General features: G+C 38.7%; 3 protein-coding genes across 3 annotated transcripts; 1 reads left to right on the top strand and 2 right to left on the bottom strand.

Annotated features, from left to right (window-relative positions):
• Positions 1-816: 816 nt before the first annotated feature.
• tatdn2 (TatD DNase domain containing 2) lies at positions 817-7,057 on the bottom strand. The gene is made up of 8 exons (XM_055022076.1): positions 7,017-7,057; positions 6,844-6,928; positions 5,388-5,702; positions 4,815-5,237; positions 3,286-4,209; positions 3,050-3,177; positions 2,218-2,401; positions 817-1,374 (listed from the first exon to the last, which is right to left on the bottom strand). Exons 3-8 carry the CDS (start codon positions 5,685-5,687, stop codon positions 1,234-1,236), a joined length of 2,100 nt encoding a protein of 699 aa, XP_054878051.1. The 5' UTR covers positions 5,688-5,702; positions 6,844-6,928; positions 7,017-7,057; the 3' UTR covers positions 817-1,233.
• A 2,552-nt stretch (positions 7,058-9,609) lies between these two features.
• vhl (von Hippel-Lindau tumor suppressor) lies at positions 9,610-14,321 on the bottom strand. Its single transcript, XM_055027398.1, has 3 exons — positions 13,893-14,321; positions 12,516-12,635; positions 9,610-10,302 (listed from the first exon to the last, which is right to left on the bottom strand). Exons 1-3 carry the CDS (start codon positions 14,077-14,079, stop codon positions 10,121-10,123), a joined length of 489 nt encoding a protein of 162 aa, XP_054883373.1. The 5' UTR covers positions 14,080-14,321; the 3' UTR covers positions 9,610-10,120.
• Positions 14,322-14,422: 101 nt separating this feature from the next.
• On the top strand, positions 14,423-19,920 carry LOC129358385 (uncharacterized). Its single transcript, XM_055027397.1, has 5 exons — positions 14,423-14,630; positions 16,031-16,145; positions 16,248-16,414; positions 17,637-17,751; positions 17,875-19,920. Exons 1-5 carry the CDS (start codon positions 14,424-14,426, stop codon positions 18,105-18,107), a joined length of 837 nt encoding a protein of 278 aa, XP_054883372.1. The 5' UTR covers position 14,423; the 3' UTR covers positions 18,108-19,920.
• The last annotated feature ends 4 nt before the right edge of the window (positions 19,921-19,924 follow it).

The raw sequence follows: 19,924 nt of genomic DNA, 5'->3' as shown, positions 1-19,924 counted from the left end.
CACATCAAGATTTTGAATGTCCTCAAAGGAACGCATGTGGCAAATTCCCTTTTAAACTCTTAAAATATTATAAACTCGTCTGAAACAAATATTTAGCAATTAAGTAATTTGGTGCAACACAAATGAAACCGACTTGATAGTTATATTTAGGCACTCGCATGACATCTTGAGGTTTTATTTTTGTGGCCCTTTTCTCTTCTTTCCACTCCCCAAATATCTACTGTGTTCATTTATCACATAAAAACTTAAATTATGTTAACGTTTGGGAGAGTAATCCAAAAATGTGGAAGCAAAAGGTCTGTGAATATTTTGGCCAAGCACTGTAGCTTTTTAGGCTGAGAATTTTTTTTTGAAAATCTTGTGTACAGCCGTATGTCTATTCCAGGATGATGTAGCTGAATGAATATGTAGCGTTAATTTGATTCAGGGAAGCTCTAGTTTTATTGATTCAGTCAAATAAATTTGAATAGCTTCCAGGATTTCATTCTGCACTTCATCTTGAAAGTTTAGTGCTGCTATTCACTGTTTTTTTTTCTTACATAAAAAGTCAGACAAAACCACCAGTCAACATGAATTTCTCTTACGCATCCAACATTGGTAGAAGAATCAGACATGACTAATCGTGTTCAAAACAAAAAGCACTTAGGACCAACTGTGTGGGATGAAGAGGAGGAGGTTTTAAAAGCAGACTAATGGATGTCCATACAGGCGCCTCCATCTTCGCTCATGCTTAACTCCGAACGTTCTTGCTTCATCACACGCTCGCTCATGACTAAGTCAAGAGAAAACACGCCTGAGAACTGAATCACTCTTAAAGGCTTTTAATGCATCTCTACCACATTAAACCAAACTACACTGCACAGCAAGCGGACGACATGAACATGCAGACACATTAGAACAAATAATATTCGGCTCCATAGAAAAAAATAAAACTTGAAACTGCTTTTCAATTAATTCGTGCAAACAATGACATAAAATGCAACCAGGTGAGGCACATTCAGTGTCTCATGCGTTTCTCTTTTTTCTTAAAACATTTATCATTCACAAGATCCAAAAGTGAGTATTTCACTTTAAAAAAAATTATAATAATAATGAAAAATTGCTTCTTCAAACTCAAACATGTGAGCTTGTTGGATTGATAACTTTAAAACAAAAATCAGTGCAGGGTGTTTCATTGAGGATTGACCATACCGTTTTTTTCTTGGTTTTTTAAAGTGTTGACCTGTGGAAGAGTCAAATGCCGTAAAGCAGAGCAGTGTTGTTTCGGATGGTGCTGAGCACTGTGGCCTCATCTTCCCCCTTGAGCCAGCTCAGCTCATGTAGCGTATGGATACCCATTCCTGGGTGAGAAAACCGGCACACATCTTTGCTAACCTGTGGGAACGAAGAACCAAGCAGATGGAAACGGTAACAGTGAAATCAAGAGCGACTGGTGCAGGAGAACCTCTGCATTGTGGGGGGATAGTGTGTAAATCCATCACAGCACATCAACAAAACTCGCTGTGGTGCCCTGTATAGCCTGCCTGCATGGTAAGGAGCCAATTTAGCCATTTGTTTCAGGTGTGTGACTTAAAAATGTCAGAAATTTGTTAGCTTGAGGCTGTGCAGTGAGGACAGAACAGCTGTAAGAAGCTTTCCTTGTAGAGATACAAAGATAAAACCGGATCATTTAGCATTTTGTGCCTGTTGCTTTGCTCTCCAAGGAGGAGACGCCGCCACATTTGAGTTTTTAATAATTTGGATAGCTCATATCGTTTTAGTTTTCTTTAAATACGATGTTACAAAATCATTAGAAATGTTACAATTACCATTCTAACCTGCATTTTTCATCGCTATATACAGGTTTGCATGAATTTCTGTCTGAATTTCTGTCTGACATCTCACGCAGACGTGGTTCAGGAAGACCCGGCTCTATCAGTTTACATTAAAGGTAGCTTAACTTTGCTATACTTAACATTTTCTTCCAACCTTAAAGTTTTTCATCCAGCATTTCTTCACTTAACAGCTGTGTACCTTCTCTCCTCATAAGGAACAGCAGAAAAAAAAAAGAACTCATGTGATGCTAAATCTGCAAATGAAAAGCTAAACCCAAATTGAGAGCCAGAGAGTCAATCCTCAACACAAAGCGCTGAAATTAGCAACAGAAATGTCTGAAAGTACGGATCGTAAATGTTCCTTTTTATTTTTCAGACTCCTTAATTCTCAGCGTAGACATACCTGTCTTGGCAGAAAATACGGTGCATCCGTCTCCAGGACGATACGGTCCAGAGGGACCTGGCGAACTGCGTCTCGGGCTTCCCGGGCCCTTGTGTAGGTGATCAGAGCTGTGAAGCCCACATACAGGTTGGGGAACTCTGTCAGGAAAGGCTCGATCACAGAATAACTGTTTGTGAAACAGTGTCTGGAAAACACAAGCGTGTTTAAGAGATTTCTCATGTCAAATGCACATGGAGACACATTCAAATTCAGAGCAGTTCTTCAGATTTTACAGCTGAAATGTGCAAACTTTTAATATTTTAAGGAATACTAGATTAAAGGAATTTAGCGAAATCATTACAAGAAATGTCAAGTCTTGAACATTTATAATCAGACCAACAGGTTGTAAGAACAGTTTGGACAACCTAGCTCTACCATTTAAAAGTCCAGAAACGTCCGTTGTTCACTTCATGCAGGAAATCAGTAAATACTCGCTACTATACTCACTAGAGATGAACAGAATCACAACTCTTCCCACTTTCTAGTAGTACTTCTCCAGTTAGATGGACTTTCACTGTCTCTTATCTCCACACCTGATATAGGTTGACATGACTGAAAGGTGGAGACAATGTCTCTGATCCTGTTTTTTTTTTTTTTTAAGTTTTTTTTTTTTTAAGAAACTAGATTAAACTGCTATGGCTTACGCCTTCTTATCTTAGAACTTCTTTGCTAAAATTCACTCTAGCAAAATTAGTGAAATAAAAGTGGAAAGGAAATAAATGGTAATTGACGAACAGATTCAGAAACAAAATAATATCTAAAATATAGAGTGAATTTAAGGAGGCTTCCTCACCTGTGAATCTTGTAATCTCTCGGCACACACTTCTTCATGATCTCCAGCAGGTCGTCATCTGCGTCCCGGCAGTGGATTACCAGAGGTTTCTGCATGGCCACGGCCAAACGCAGCTGACGCTCAAACACCTTTCCAGAGAAGAGTCGTTCTGCACATTAGAGAAGCTGATCTACACGATTTAACACAAGTTTGGGGAAACAACTGTTTTGCTGCGGAGAACGTAACTTAGAGCTTACTTGTTTTTGCCTTGAAGAGTCAGTAGAGTTTTTGTGGGAATAATCCAGGCCCATTTCACCAAACGCCACTGCTTTTGGATGCCTCATTGCCATTAGTATGTTGTTTTCCTGAGTGTTTGAGTAGCCTTTGGCGAAATGCGGGTGGCAGCCAAATGCCCCCCACACCATGTCCTCAGAAAGCAAACCTTCCCACAGGGCCTCCTTCACCATGATGTGCGGGTTGCAGAAGTCTGTAATGCAGCCTTGAAACTCGGGACTGAAGCTGCTGCTGTAGGTCCGCCTGAAGCGACCAAACGTCCCTCTGAAGCCCAGCTTTCCGTAGAGCATGTCCAGATGACAATGTGTGTCGATGAAGCCAGCCTGGACGTTGCGGTCAGGGTAGTTGGTCCACAGAGGGTCAGCCCCCAAGGATAACCTTCTGACGGATGTGGAGCTGTCCGATTTGGATAATGGAGGGAAACGCATAGAAGAGAAACAGTCACTTTGTCTCCGTGGTGCTGCAGAGGTCACGGAGAGGTTAGATACTCTTTCAGTAGAACATAGCGGCAAAGAAAATGGATCTGATGAATTGACAGATGATGGGCAATTCTGGAGTTCAGCTCTGAAAGGATTTAGAGGCTCCAAGTCAGGTTGTTCTGGCTGCTTGAAAGAAATATAAACTGTCCTCTTCTCTGGCAATAAACATGACTGTGTGTCGTCTGCAGCTGTCTGCACACTTCCAGTGTTTTCGACAGACAGTGAAGAAGAAGCCAAAGACGTTGAAGTTAAAGCGATCCAATTCTGCAGGCTGTTCTGTTGCGTGGGAAAACCAGAGTCTGAAATAAACTCCAACTGAGGGACTGGCGGTCTGCTGTCTTCAACTTCAGCCTCATCTTCAGAAACAAAGAATTTCCCCGGGGGGGTGGTCTCCAGAACAAACAGTTGCTGGATCAAATAAAACACTGGTGTCACTTCTTCATGAAACTCTCACAAATTAGATCAAATCTATCACATTTTGAATTGACGAGTTCTTGAGTTTTCACATTTAGTCAAGTTACAGCCACAAACCTTCATTTATTTTATTTGGATTGTAAGTGTTGGAACAACTCGTTGGGGACGACACTGGAGCAGCTGCACAGCTCAGGTGAGAAAATATATTTCAATATCAGCCTGGATCCCATAAACCTGGGCTTTGTGAAAGATTTTATGGAGTTTGACCCAGGTGAAGCCAAATCTAAGGATTTGATGAGTTTTGAGTAGAACATATATATGTTTTAATTGCTGCTCTCGGTTTGTTGTTCTTTCAATAAATTGCCTTTTTTAAGTCGGTGTGTTCCAGTTAAAAATTAATCAAGTTTTAAATTAGGTGACGATTGTTGTAGGACCTGACTAATCACAGTTCATCTGATTAACCCTTCAGCCCTAGCTGTAAATAATTTGACAATGTGATGTTATTCAACTACAAAGTAAAAAACTGAGCTAATACACCACTGCATAGTTATTTGTTATTCAAAAAGATAAGACAGGTTTCTTGGAAACAGCAGACTTACCCTTGAATACGTTTTTGACTCTGGGCTGTAACTTTGCGATGGTGTGTCCTCAAACACCCGACAAGGAGTGGTGTGATCCTCATCGAGGGACCCGACATCCCCGTACTCGCCGGGACTCCTCACAAAGCCGATTCTATCCACATAGCTGCCAGAAGGCTCAGCACTTTGCCCTGCAGTCTGTGCAGGAACAGATTCCAGGGGTAAAGAGTCACTCTCGGCAGTGGGGCTGGGGACTCTGGTTGAGCTAAGACTGGTTCTCGTCTTGCCAATAGCTGCTATCAACGCCATCCGGCAGATAGCCTTTGACCCCTCCTCCGGTGTCCTCTCTTTCTTCTTCAAGATGAAAGAATGATGTGAAGTTGGCAAAACATGTTGACTTGCTGGAGATTCATCTTGCTGGTGTATTTTTCCTGAAGGTGGACTCTGAGCAAAATAAAAATAAAACGAGTTTGTTTTGTCTTTGTAGTCAGGCTTAAATCAATCTCATCTTCTTTATTAGAAACGCAAACCCAAACATCCAAAACCAAACGATCACAATTAAAAGTCAAGTACAACACAGCAGTGAATAATTACCTTAATAGTTTTAAAAGTCTCTGAATTTTTCCTGGAGCGTTTTCTCAGCTTGGCTTTGCCTGCAGATGGCGCACTTTCACAGAGCGCCTCTGCTTTTCTCTTGGGTGTGTCCAGACTCAGAGCTCCAAGGCGCTCTGACCCTGGAGAGTCACTGAGGGGGAAAGCACCTGACTCTCCATGGCCTGGCTTACTACGGTCAGAAGGAGTATTAGAGGTGGAGTTGCTCTGACCGGCTTCTCTGGGTAGCGTGGCAGATGTCTGTATCCACTGGAAGGACACCTTCTTTCTGGAGCTGTCCATGTCATACAGCAGATCCTAAACAAAGAGGAACAGAGCTTTGAACTTCACGTTCAAAAAGACTTTTTAAAATATTCAGGAACCCTTAGCAATCTCAAATGAATTGGAGGCACATTGGAAGAACTTTTGATTCCATTAAAAAAAATTTTAAAAAAAGAGTAACCACATATTTTAAGATTAAAGATGGCTCAGATAACCTGAGTGAAGTTCAGTTCAGTTCTTGAAATCAGACAAAATTGGTGACAAGCGTTTGTGCAGCAAAATTTTTTCGTTTGAGCCGCTATAATTTTAAAGATATTAAGAAATGTTTCTAGAGGTCATTGAAGGTCAACCAGCCCCCAAACCTCTTCAAATCAGACACAATAGGTGTCAATCAACTCAGCTATGTTTGTGCTGATACATAGCGCAAATGTAAACATAGCACAAATATTTGACACCAATTTAGTTTGATTTGATAAAAGTGGGGGGGCTGGTTGACCTTTTGACCTTTAACATTTCATTAATATCTTCAAAGCCAAAGCAGCACAAACAAAAAAATTTTGCTGCACATAGTGGAGTTGATTGACACCCATGCTCTTTTTCACACATGTGCGTCTTTAATCTGATCTACAATAGTTAAGCTTAAAATCGCACAATATTATTCTACAGCATTAGATGAATATCTAAAACCCGGTTTGTAACTTGTGAAACTTTTATTTGATCTGAGAAAGACTAACAAATGGACTTTTTTTTTTGCTTTTTTTTCAGGATCTGGAGCATATTAGACCTGGTCCAGCTCAGAAACAACTATACTTTGAAAATAAGACTGTTCGGGTAGCTTTTAAACTGAAGCAAATCAAGTAGGTTCTGAATAGATACATGAAAAATGAGGATAAACCGCCCTTTAGCAGTTTCCCCGAATCAAAACCTAGAATCCGAAGCCAAATTAAAGTTGCATGTTGAAGCCTCGGAGCAATGAAAACGGGATTTCGATGGCGAATTGGCGCCTTCATTTTGAGCAAACTTCCTCAACCGCTTCAGGGTTCGAGCTAAAAAAAAACGACCGGAATTTCCCCATTACTACTGCAGGTTAAGACTCAATTATCACGCACTCTCAAATGAAGCGATAAAGACACACTTTGTGAATTTGGCTCCATTTGGAAACGATGAGTTTCATTACCTCTTCGAAGCGACAGAAATGATTTGAACTGGGCGGGAGGTCAACGAACGTTGGCGGATTTCCTACCGGTTCGCTGCCATCTAGACTACACAATTAGAGCAAAATGAAAACTTCGTAAAAGGAAGAGAAACTTTAGATGTCGTATTTACTCGAAAAACTTATTTAAAACGAACCCCTACACGGAGACAATTTTTAACAAAAAGGCCTCGTTTGAACCCGCATACGTAATCAAGTAATCAAATCTCGCGAGAACACGTGCATCCATGAGACTTTGTTCATTCTTTTTTTCTGTTTTCTTCAATCTATAAAATGGCAGTTTATATTTAATTAAGACATAATACAATCGGTATGGTACTTTAAAAGTAAAATTTATTGTTCACTTCAGATGAAATTTTTCAAGTATGAAAACAGATATTTTATTATTTTTAAGCAAAACAAAGTAAGATCATAACCAGTTAAGTCAGTCAGGAATTGTTTTTTTTTTTTACTCTTCTGTAAATGCAAGATTTGTTAAGTGACAACTTAACATTGTTACTTTGACAGAATTTCCTACCTGAACAGTGAATATGAACCTTCTCCTTAGTTACCACAGACCTGTTCCTTCTCTTGTCAATGTTCCCCGAACATTGACAAGATTGAACATTTCTGAAATTAAATAAACGGGCATGTTTTGTTAGATTTCCACTTTCAGATGATGGACTGAACAGCTCCCTGTGACATACTGTTTTAAGCTAACATTACTATAAACCTTTCCACTACTTCTGGTAGCTGTTCAGCTTTCACAGAACAGCTGCATTTTTACAGATTGATTGCAGATCATTTCATTAAATAACTTTCTTTCTCCATTTAGTGCCTAATCTACATCTCCCATATGAGTTTATGCATGTGTACTGTTGTTTGTTCCAAGGTTTACTTCACGGACCTGCAAGCAGATGTGAGACAAGAAATTGATGTATCTATCACGCATTATAAACATTTTTTATTATTAACAACATTATTATATAAAAATATATTTAAAAGAATAAAGACTTTGCAACACATGCGAAAAGAAAAGTACACATTTTATTTCTTTTAGAAGGTGGTAAGAAGTGGGTAAAAACTGACTTTTTAGTCTTTGTCACAACTGAAGCTGACAGACATGTTTTATTCATCTGGTCTAGTTCAAAATGAGGAGCATTGGCCTTTATTGAAATAAAACAAATGGAAGGAGGACTAAAGTGTATGTCAGGGTGCGCTTTTCCTTTATTTTATTTATTTTAATTTTTTACATTTCAGGTATTTTCCAGGGGTGTTTGTATGAAGCCATTTGCCTAGATAAGGGAATAAAAAAAACATGTTTAAAATTATTATTTTTTTGTTTTATGTCTAAAATTTTTAATTTGCAATCACTCACTCACTCAAGATAATGGATCTTTGATGATTGACAGATTTAATGCATAAAATCTAAGCAGAACAAATATCTCAGGGTAAACCTTTTCTTAAATATTAATTATTTTTGAGATCAAACTTCAGACTTCCAAAAAATTACACAAAAGTTTATTTGAGAAACAGGAGCGGCTGTGAAAAGAGATTTAGTGTCTCGATCTCACTGCTGCCATTCAGAGGGTTGCACCAAGCTGCTAGATATTCTTCTTGTCTTTCAGTCAAAGCCTGAATCCAGTTTTACATGTTGAGATTTTCTCCTCTTTAACAAGCCAGTAGTAGAGGTTTCTCCTGGCTCGACCGTTGAAAACAGTCCTGTCCTGAGGCATGTTTTGGGGTGAAATGATGGACCTTCGTTTATCTAATGAAAAAGACACGGGCTCAGCAGTGGTGGGGAAAACATTCACCACAGTAGGAATGCGACACCAGCTTTGATGTAATACCTACTGTGTCCTCGCTTTGTGGAGGAAACAATATGTGTATCTGCAGACTAAGAGGAGGCAGCATGCTGACTGTCTTGTTCACATTTGGCTGGAGTTCCTGCTTTTTATCACTTCTGTCTTCTGGTAAACAAAACACAGTATCGTAAAAGGACTCCTTAAATTTTTACGCATTTTTCTCCATGTGAGAATGTGACCAGGTGCCTCCTGGGCCCTAAATGTCTTGCTGATGATGAAAAAAGGAACACACTCTCGTCAGCAACAGCAGACTCACGGTTCTCGCCTGAAACGACTCAAGTCCCATGTTTTTTTTCTTTTCTCCTCCTTCTGAATGCATGATCCCCACAATTCCTTGCACCTGGCTTGCACACTCAGGCCTGTGTTGTGTTACCACACTGCTTAGCAACAAGCCTGCCTGTGGTGCCTCTGATGAGAAAGCTGGAGCCAACCTCACCGATTGGGACGTTGTTGGCCAGTCTAACCATCATCTTGTAAAAAGTCTGGTCAGAGGTTTACTTATACTCATTTTTGCTCTGAATGTTATATTCATTTGAACAATTTTTATAACTTGAAGAGTTAAAAAAAAAACTATCAAATTTGAACTGATCATGAATTTTCTCACTGGATACATATTATTGGGAGTTGAGAAAAGTTCTTTTATTTCCTGAAACCAATTGCATAATTACCGAGGGATGTTTGAACATTTTTACCAGAAATGCTAACGTCTCATTTGAAACAGACTGCTAGTTTTATCACAGTGCATGGAGTTTTTAATAGGATTCACCATTAGCTTGATTTATCCACTATAAAAGCAGTTTCTAAATTTCCCTAAATTGGTGATTTAAAGGCTGAGCAAAATGGAATGCAGCTGCACTGCATTTCAAAAATAATTTCAAGCAGGAACAAATATATATTATATTTATTAATTCTCAAAACAAGTAGTTCAGGTAAAGTGGCTACAGGTAAATTCAGAACAAGGCAACAGATTGCTGGGTGGGAAGGCAAAGAAAAGTTCATGTTGCAACATTTAATTAAAGACTTGATGAATTCATCTTTGTTTTCTCTGATGTTAAGTTAGCAGCGAGAAAAGGTCTAACAAAAATCCTCAGATTTTGTTGTTAATCTGAAAGGTAAGAATTCACAAAAGTTGAATATAGTTTTTTAAAATTCATTTATACTCAATTCAAGCCCATATGTTGGTCCTAATACAGCTTTTCACATTCATAACAAAACCCTCTAATTGAAGGCTACATTTATTTTTATCTCCTGAAGGAGACATTTTGGCTAAATCTGCTGGGTAAATATGACAAATGAGACATAACGTCAAAGTGAGTCTCCTTTACAGCAAATCAACAGCGAGGACTCCTCTGGCAGTCTTTAGTGTCTTTGAGAGAGCACCGCTTTACTGAGGCCCCTCAGTTTTCTCCCCCCAGTAGATGCTGCTCTACCCGCCGATTAATATTCTGGAGATCTTTCTGATGGTTGGGTGGATTTTCCAGATCCTCGTGAAGGCATCGTGCGATTTCCAGCTTCCTGTAGTCCTCTGGTCGCACCAGACGTCGCACAGCACAAAGAGCTCGATCCTTCAGACTGTCAACTGGTGAGAAACAGACAATAAGAGAAGTGTTGCTTTTATCACATTAATGCCTTTTACTACAGATTTATTTATACAGTATCATCAGGTGCATAGATCAGTAAGACAGAAATGGTTAAGAATGAACACCATATGCAGTCTATAATGCATGAATTAAAAATATGCACTTTGTTGTACTTTTAAGCATTTTACAAATCATAGAAATATTAGGGATATACAGTTAGGGCCAGAAATATTTGGACAGTAACACAATTTTTGTGAGTTGGGCTCTGCATGCCACCGCATTGGATTTGAAATGAAACCTCTACAACAGAATTCAAGTGCAGATTGTAACGTTTAATTTAAAGGGTTGAACAAAAATATGTGATAGAAAATGTAGGAATTGTACACATTGTTTACAAACACTCCACATTTTAGGAGCTCAAAAGTAATTGGACATATAAACATAACCCAAACAAAAAAGTTTTTGTCAATATTTTGTTGCGAATCCTTTGGAGGCAATCACTGCCTTAAGTCTGGAACCCATGGACATCACCAAACGCTGGGTTTCCTCCTTCTTAATGCTTTGCCAGGCCTTTACAGCCGCAGCCTTCAGGTCTTGCTTGTTAGTGGGTCTTTCCGTCTGAAGTCTGGATTTGAGCAAGTGAAATGCATGCTCAATTGGGTTAAGATCTGGTGATTGACTTGGCCATTGCAGAATATTCCACCTTTTTGCTCTCATGAACTCTGGGTAGCTTTGGCTGTATGCTTGGGGTCATTATCCATCTGTACTGTGAAGCGCCGTCCGATCAACTTTGCAGCATTTGGCTGAATCTGGGCTGACAGTATATCCCGGTACACTTCAGAATTCATCCGGCTACTTGTCTGCTGTTATGTCATCAATAAACACAAGTGACCCAGTGCCATTGAAAGCCATGCATGCCCATGCCATCACGTTGCCTCCACCATGTTTTACAGAGGATGTGGTGTGCCTTGGATCATGTGCCGTTCCCTTTCTTCTCCAAACTTTTTTCTTCCCATCATTCTGGTACAGGTTGATCTTTGTCTCATCTGTCCATAGAATACTTTTCCAGAACTGGGCTGGCTTCTTGAGGTGTTTTTGGGAAAATTTAACTCTGGCCTGTCTATTTTTGGAATTGATGAATGGTTTGCATCTACATGTGAACCCTTTGTATTTGCTTTCATGAGTCTTCTCTTTACTGTTGACTTAGAGACAGATACACCTACTTCCTGAGAGTGTTCTGGACCTCAGTTGATGTTGTGAACGGGTCTTCTTCACCAAAGGAAGTATGCGGTAATAATCCACCACCGTTGTCTTCCGTGGACGCCCAGGCCTTTTTGAGTTCCCAAGCTCACCAGTCAATTCCTTTTTCCTCAGAATGTACCAGACTGTTGATTTTGCTACTCCAAGCATGTCTCTCTCTGATGGATTTTTTCCTTTTTTTAAGCCTCAGGATGTTCTGCTTCACGTCAATTGAGAGCTCCTTTGACCGCATGTTGTCTGGTCACAGCAACAGCTTCCAAATGCAAAACCACACACCTGGAAACAACCCCAGACCTTTTAGCTACTTACTTGATTACAGGTTAACGAGGGAAAGGCCTTTTGAGTTACTTGCAGCCTTTAGAGTCCATTGTCCAATTACTTTTGGTCCCTTGAAAAAGAGGAGGCTCTGCATTACAGAGCTATGATTCCTAAACCCTTTCTCCGATTTGGATGTGGAAACTCTCATATTGCAGCTGGGAGTGTGCACTTTCAGCCCATACTATATATAAATTGTATTTCTGAACATATTTTTGTCAACAGCTAAAATAACAAAACCTGTGTCACTGTCCAAATATTTCTGGCCCTAACTGTACACTTTAGTGCATAAATACTAACCTAGTAATTATTTGTTTGATTAGAAATCTTGGTAAATGGGAAGATTTTACATGGGACATATTAAATTAAACCATATTAAATCCTCCCATTGGTCCCATGTTAAATCCATCCATTTCTTTTAAGAACTTGAACGATGATTTCCAGGAAGTTTAAAACAAACTGGGCTGGCCACAGTGTTGATGCTGAAAAGAAATCTAATTTAACGTTTTATGCACAACTAATTTAATAAAAAACATCATTAGAGCCCCAGGAAAAATATAACTAAACTTATTCCTCTATAAATTTGACAATAAATGTTGCAGTATATAGGTATCTTAAATATCTTTAAGAGTCTTACCTGATAAAGTGATGTTAACATGAATTACCTCATCACCGGATGGTTTGGGAACAAACATCTCTTTGCAGTTGACTTTTAAAGCTTCATCAGAGGCTGCATCTCTGAAGATCCAAGGGTGCCCTTAAAAAAACAAATACAGCATAATAACACATTATTTCACAATAACATTTATGACAAAAAAATTTTGACCATCCACCTGGAGCGTCACTACAAGACTTTTCCTCTCTGCCAGTTATCTGAGTTTTATGAATCTCTTTAGGTCTGAAACATCTTGCTGCAGCAGTGGCTTCCTCCCACTGCAACAACAGAGATCTGGGTGTTGAAACCTTTTTCCTGACTCGTGTGCATCATGTTTACAGATCTGCTCACATGATCACAGCCTCAGAAGGAGAGAGATTTTCTGGCACAGATGATAACATCTCAGCCCGCTGCTCCAAGACCAGCAGGAACTCATGTTCAGCAAAGCAAATTACAGCTAAGGCTAAATCGGGCCATCTCAGCCACGTTCTTCTGTAGGAATGATTAAGGTTTTCTGTGAAGATACACTCAAAGAGATTTTTTTTTAACAAAAACTGTCTGAATTCTTCGACTCATTTGATACATCGCCACATGCTTAGTTTGCTCACACAAGGTCAATAATCCATCACAAACCAGATGTAACTTAAATTAATTATTTAACTTTAAATTTATCCTTGCAAAAGAAAGTAAACTAAATGTCTGTTTCAAAGGACAATATTTCCTGTCACTACTTTTAAATTGAAAACGTATTCTATTGTAACAAACTTGACTTTCAAGATATATGAAAGGACAACTATAAATAAAAGCAACATTTATTTAAGATTCATTGATGAATATTTCCATGTTTACCTGTTATTCTTGATGACTTCACACACTTTTTCTCTAGATGTCTTGTATTCTTTTCCTTTTTAGCAGATTACAGCAATTTTGTTTGACATTTTGTCAACTTCATATTGTCCTTCCTACACATACTGGTGTGATTTCTTAACTCTACATGGTGGGGCACTTAACTTTTACCACACAAAGTCAGTTTAAGCTGAATCACTTTTTGCCTTAAAGAAAGCAATTTGAAAACAATCTGAGCTTTTTAAGCACAACAAATGAATTAATATGCAAGAATAAGACGAGGTTGTACAGAAATTTAAGTCAATGCCAGACATGAAGTGAAATGAGATGCAGCCTTGGCCCAGCTGTATGCTATTTTTGCACTGTAAATAAATGCGATTCACTTCAAATCGAGAAACAACAGAGAGAGGAAAAACAGCTGTTATTGCTAAAAGAAATATTCCTCATTTCAGAACATATTCCTTTTCTGATTAATTGATTAAGTGATAGATTTCAGTTCGCTCATTCACTCACCGACATAGGTTGTCATTCTCCGTCCCGAGAATGGCTGCATGTCGGCGTAACTCGTTGGTTTGCCTTCGTAGTTTATCCACAGCGGCCGGACAACACGGCTGGTGCGATTACAGAAGACAACATTAACAGGAATCCCGCTGCTCAGAGAGCGAACCGGGGGAAGAGATTCCTCTCCCTCCTGAGGCATTAGTCCTGAGCACCGACTCCAAAATGCAGCGAGATTAGCTGAGCGGCTAACAAGAGACGAGCTAACTCAAACAGGCCCCTTTCTTTCGATGTAACATCAACAATTAAGCAACAACTGCTCTTTTTCCAGTTCAGTTTGCTAGTTAAACTTAAGACGCAACTAAGTTCAGATAAATTGTGAAGAAAACCTGCACCTAGCTCCTTTAGCTCCGCTGCGCTGTTTATTTTTCCTTTTCCGGAAGAGACGCAATACAACACAGTGTTCTGATTGGTTAGAAAGCCACGGACGTCCCAAAACGTGTCTCTCGTACGTGCAGTGCGTCGTGCAGAGAAAGAACCACAACAATGCTATGGCTGTCCGCTTCTGAAGCTTCGACACAATGTTTCGAACCCCAAACAGCGGCCCTGACACCTAATCTCAGCTGGAAACGATTCATATTTTGTAGGCATATTTTTTGTGCACTTTTGCTGTTGAGTGAGAACATGGAGTCATCCAGGAAGAGAGGTCGTTCTGACATGTGGGCACACTTTAAACTGATCGCTCCTGATAAGGTAGGTGTGCTTTCCTCTTTTATTGGTAATATAGCAATAGGAACAGCTTCCCATTGAGAAAACCATTAAAGGGTGATTCCACCTCATGTTTCACGACCTTGAGCATCTTTGAACTGCTTTAGTTAGTAACTAAAACATTTAAGACATTTTAAACCCGGTTTAAATCATTCTGCATTGATTACAGAATGTCTGAAACCATGTATGTGATTTGTGAAACTTCAATAAAGGGTGATTTCAGATGCTGTGGGCATCTGTCCCACAGTGGAACTGCTCCTGCTCCATAACGACAGCTAAACCCCTCAAACTTCAACCGGCTAATTCTGAACTAAAAGCAGAATATGTAAAACTGAACATGTGATTTGTGAAATCTTTATTTATGGAACTTCGACAAAGAGCCATATAACTCTTCTTCTTCTTGTATTATAATAATAATAATGATAATAATAATAATAATTATTATTATTATTTTGCACTACAACAGCTGTTGCTGAACTGGAGATCTCCTTCAGTGACAGATGTGTGTCATCACACATCTGCTTTTTTGCTCTGATGTAGTGTATTTTAAACAGTCTCTCTTTTTTAATGCAAATTAAACAACATATTTTATGTTTTAAAAATAGTCACCTTACTTATTTGCACACCTCTTGGATTGTGAGTACAATATTTCTACTTCTGATAACTACACTGTATATTTTTGTTGTTATACTGACCAGTAGCATGTATTTATATTGTTTTCAATCTCATATCTTTCATATGTACATATACATACAATAGTTTTGGATGTTTTACGTAAATCTACATGTCTTGACTCTGCTGGTGCAATTGAATTTACCCACTGTGGGACAATAAAAGGTATTTCTACTCTATTCTACTGATTATGTGCAGAAAAGTGAGACATACTCTAGTGACAGAGTTGCCTTTGCGCATCACAGTAACTATGCTGGTTAAAACGGGTGCAGCAATTACCATGCCTATCTGATTGCTGGCAAATTAAAATCCGAACCTTTTTTATTGGTCACTGTGGTGACTTGTAGAGTGGCTGGGCTCAGCACATTTAATAGGGTGCTGGTTTGATAGGTCTCAAAGCTCCTGTTCTCAGATAAATGCCTCCTCACTGAATAAATCAGAGCATAAATCATGACTTTGTCCATTTAGCCGCAGTATTATGCACAGGCACCCAGGTAACACATTCGAAATGCATCTGCATCTTGTTTACCTTATTTTTGAGTCGTGCTCTCCTCTAATTTATCTCTGTGTTGACTGTGGTTTGCAGAAATTAACTTAAGTTAACTTAAGTATAGTAAGCTACAAGCCTATTATTGATGTATTAGACTAGTATCACCATTACAGTACAACCTTTTAGACTCAAAAAATTTGATTTACAAATTGTGTCTCTACAGGTCCAGTGCTCGTTGTGCTTAGGTGAGTTGAAGTATCACGGGAATACTTCATCCATGATTAGGCACTTCTCTACCCTGCATGGAGCCACAGTTAACCACGGCCACACAAACCAAGGTAGAGGGAATCTTTTAATGATTGTTGATAAACCACAGACCCGTTTTACATTTTCCTTTTATTCATTATCTTTTTATTTGTGCATGTCTTTATTTATCGAAGGCGATCAGAAGCCAGATGTAGACAAGGCTCTTGTGAAGATGCTGGTGAAAGACTCGCAACCTTCTTCCATTGTGGACTCATTACCGTTGCTTGACAGTGGGGGTCAACCCAGGAAGAAAGGTCGCTCTGATATGTGGGAATACTTTAAGCTGGTCAAGCCTGACAAGGTAGGTGTGCTGGCTCTTTGATAGTTAACAGGCAGAGTTGGGAAGTAACTAATTACATTTACTCAGTTACATTTACTTGAGTAACTTTTTGGGACAAATATATTTAGCAGTATTTCTAATATGCTGTAGTTTTACTTTTACTTGAGTAAAATGTCTGAGTTCTTTACTGAGTAACTTCATTGAATACAAAAACAAGTTTGTTTTAACCAAAAAATTACCAGATATATACACATCTGCAGATTTAGTTAAAGTTTTATAGGTTTGAAGAAATTGATTTGGAAAAATATTTCTTCTTATTTTCTTATTTTGTAATTATGTAATTTATATAAATTATTTCCATTTTGGTCTATGAAATACAAAAAATAACATAACTTTATATTTTGGTCTGTCTGAGTTACTGGGTTTGTTAATTTTTTAATATATTGTTATATTTAGAGACATAAAACCCATAAAATACCAAAAGTACAAAATATAACTCATAACCAGTCTTTCGATTGTTTTGGAAAGGACCTATTTCAAATAATTTCTGACAAATAACTTTTAATACATACATAAATGGAGTACCATAATTAAAATATGATTTGTGCTTCATTATGAAAACCACAAAGGGAGTAGTGTAAATAAAATATGATTTGTCCTTATCATTTGTGCTTGTAAATAGCTTTTAACTGGAACATGACAAGTAAATATGTTGTTAGTTATTGAGTAAGCAGAGAAAGGATGAACTTTGATGTTTTGCAATAAAAATTACCAATGCAAATAACGTGTGAGCTCTGAGGAGCTCCAAAAACAGTTACTGGTGGTCGCACTATCTGCCCCAACATTACAGCAGTTATAAAATGGCTGTAATGTTGCAGTTGGGAAACTAGCCACAAATGTGCTTGAGTTGTCATTAGGTCAGTTCTGGTCCTCAGGGACCACTGCCATGCATATTTTAAATGTGTTTCTGTTCCAGACCACCTAATTCAAACGATTGCATGGCCTCCTCTGCATGCCATCAAGAGCTGCAGAAGCCTGTTAATCACCCACTTATGCAAGCAACTCGCTAACTGTTTATGCTGTGACACAAATCAACAAGAAATCATGAGAAATTTGAACTGCATACTTTTCTATTACTACTTCTGTCTTGTGGAGTGATTGAGTCATGCATTGATACCCAGGTTTGGCTTATGAACCCATCAGGTTATAACTTTTTAGATTTAAGGTGCCTTTTTACATGCAGGTCCAATGTTTGGTGTGTTCAGCTGAGTTGAAATATCACGGAAGTACTTCCTCCATGATTAGGCATTACACTGCGAAGCATGGAACTGTGGTTAACCACGGGAAGGCAAATAAAGGTAGCATAAATCTCTCATACTTTTAACATCGTTGACAAAAAAAAACAGATACACAATATGCTTCTGCTTCACAATGTTATGGCTTTTCTTTTTTATCTGCTTGTCTTCTTTTTTGTCTCTTAGGGGACCGGAAGCGAGAGCTAGACGAGGCTCTTGTGAACATGCTAGTGAAGGATTCGCAGCCTTTTTCCATTGTTGATGACTGTGGCTTCAAGGAGTTTGTGGCGTTGCTTGATCCCACATACACTCTTCCATCCAAACAGACTCTGAAGGACATGGTGATACAGAGATACGAGGGCCAGATGTCCAAGATCAAGGCTCACATAGAAGATGGAGACTCTGACCTTGACTGCTGATACATGAACTGCCGTCAACATGTTTCCTGACGTTATGTGGATGACACTGCCAAGCGTCCCACAATGCTGTTGGGAGTGGCGTATTTGCCTGAAGCACTTACTGGTGGTAGGATCGCTGCTAACACAAGATCTCTCATGAAAGAATGAGGTAGTGAAGGAAAGGTGACCTTATGAATATGGTTGTCTGTTAGAAGTTTAAATCTGAGATGTACACTTAGCTTTGTCCTTTCGTTAGTTTTAGTGGTGAGGAGCTCTCTGGATGCACCTGATCCGGGGGGCTTCGCAAAGGAGCACAAAAGCCAGTCACATTCTTATATAATAAGCTCAAAGAAGTGTGGGAGTTGATCAATTATGAGGCGATCAAGGTTATTTCAGAGGCCAAACAGGCTTGGACCGAAAATATGAACCTGGTTCATATCTTCAGAGAGAGGCAGCCGGTGGGGAACGGCTATCATTGAGCTGAAAACAGACTCTGGACAGTAGCCGTCCAAAGTGAAGAAGTTTTCATGGCTAAAGAAACGACCAAAATGTTGTATGTGATACTTGCAGGTAGCACTTGGGAAAAAAAATTACAATGCAGCTGAACTTTAGAAATGATTGTTTTCTACAATGTGTTTGTGTGTTTTGTGATTTTATTTTTCTGAAACATTTAACCTAACCTCACATAACCTCATGCTAACCTCCAAGATGAGTAGAATATGTTTATTTTGGAGATTACCAAAATAACAGAATTTATTGTCTGTTTTACAGAATTTCTACTCAGTCTCAAAAATTCTGGGGAAGTATTAAATTGGCTTCTGTCATTTTCCACATTTGGAAAAGTATGGTAATTCTTTATTGAGAAACTGTATTAAGTTTTCAGATTTTTTTGGTCCTTATTCCCATCTTGAACTGACAAAGTCTAATAATCCTTTTCAAATATTATTGTTGTCACATCAGTTTATGAATTACATATGCTTTATAGTTTGCTAACTCTCACATTAGGTTGAACATTTTACCCATCAATATTTGATATTTGACTTACTGGTTGTATATAACACCTTAAAGCAGGTGTGTCAAACTCATTTTCGTTTTGGGCCAAATCAAGATCATGAAGGCTCTTAAAGGGCCGGTTGTGCCAGAATATGTTGATAAAACCTGTTCACAAACGGTTAGTATGTCAATGAGTTCTTAAAATTACATAATATTATTGAAGATCTTTTCAGTCCCTTCAGGAACTAATAATAAAATGTGACTGTTTATTTACTCGCTGTATAAATCATGGACTATAATTATACATCAACTAAATTCTCAAGAAACTGGAGGGATTTATTGATATAAATTGGCAGTAAACAAACAAAAACTGCATTGATATGATTGATAATATAATATTTAATCACACTTAGTGTTTAGTCTAATCTGTGGAGGGCCACATAAAAAGCTTTGGCGGGCCGGATTTGGCCCCCGGGTCTTGAGTTTGACACATGTGCCTTAAAGCTAGGTTGAACTGTCCCATTTGATCAAAAATCCAAAGCAAGCACTGGAAATGATATACTTAGCTTCCTCATTGTGGCATTTGGCCAAATCTACATGCTGAGTTTGTTTTCATGGAAACGGTTCCATATGTATCAGTCTGTAATCTGTCTATCTTATCGATCATCTGCTGACCTAATAACCAAACCCTCAGCAATGTTTGTGAGCTCCACCCAGTTTGATCTCCAGTATAAAAACAGGGGGCGCAGCACTAGAGACTGAAACAAGACTTCAACTTCTGCAGCGATTGCAAACTTTACATGCGTGTTTTTTTTTCTTCTTTCTTTTAATTAAGCAGATTTTAT

Source organism: Poeciliopsis prolifica, unplaced genomic scaffold (genome assembly GCF_027474105.1).
Source record: "Poeciliopsis prolifica strain line A6 unplaced genomic scaffold, Auburn_PproV2 SCAFFOLD003, whole genome shotgun sequence".
In the NCBI taxonomy this organism is placed as follows: Eukaryota; Metazoa; Chordata; class Actinopteri; order Cyprinodontiformes; family Poeciliidae; genus Poeciliopsis; species Poeciliopsis prolifica.
Note: the sequence above shows the minus strand (reverse complement) of the source record. Positions and strands in the feature narration are given on the sequence as shown.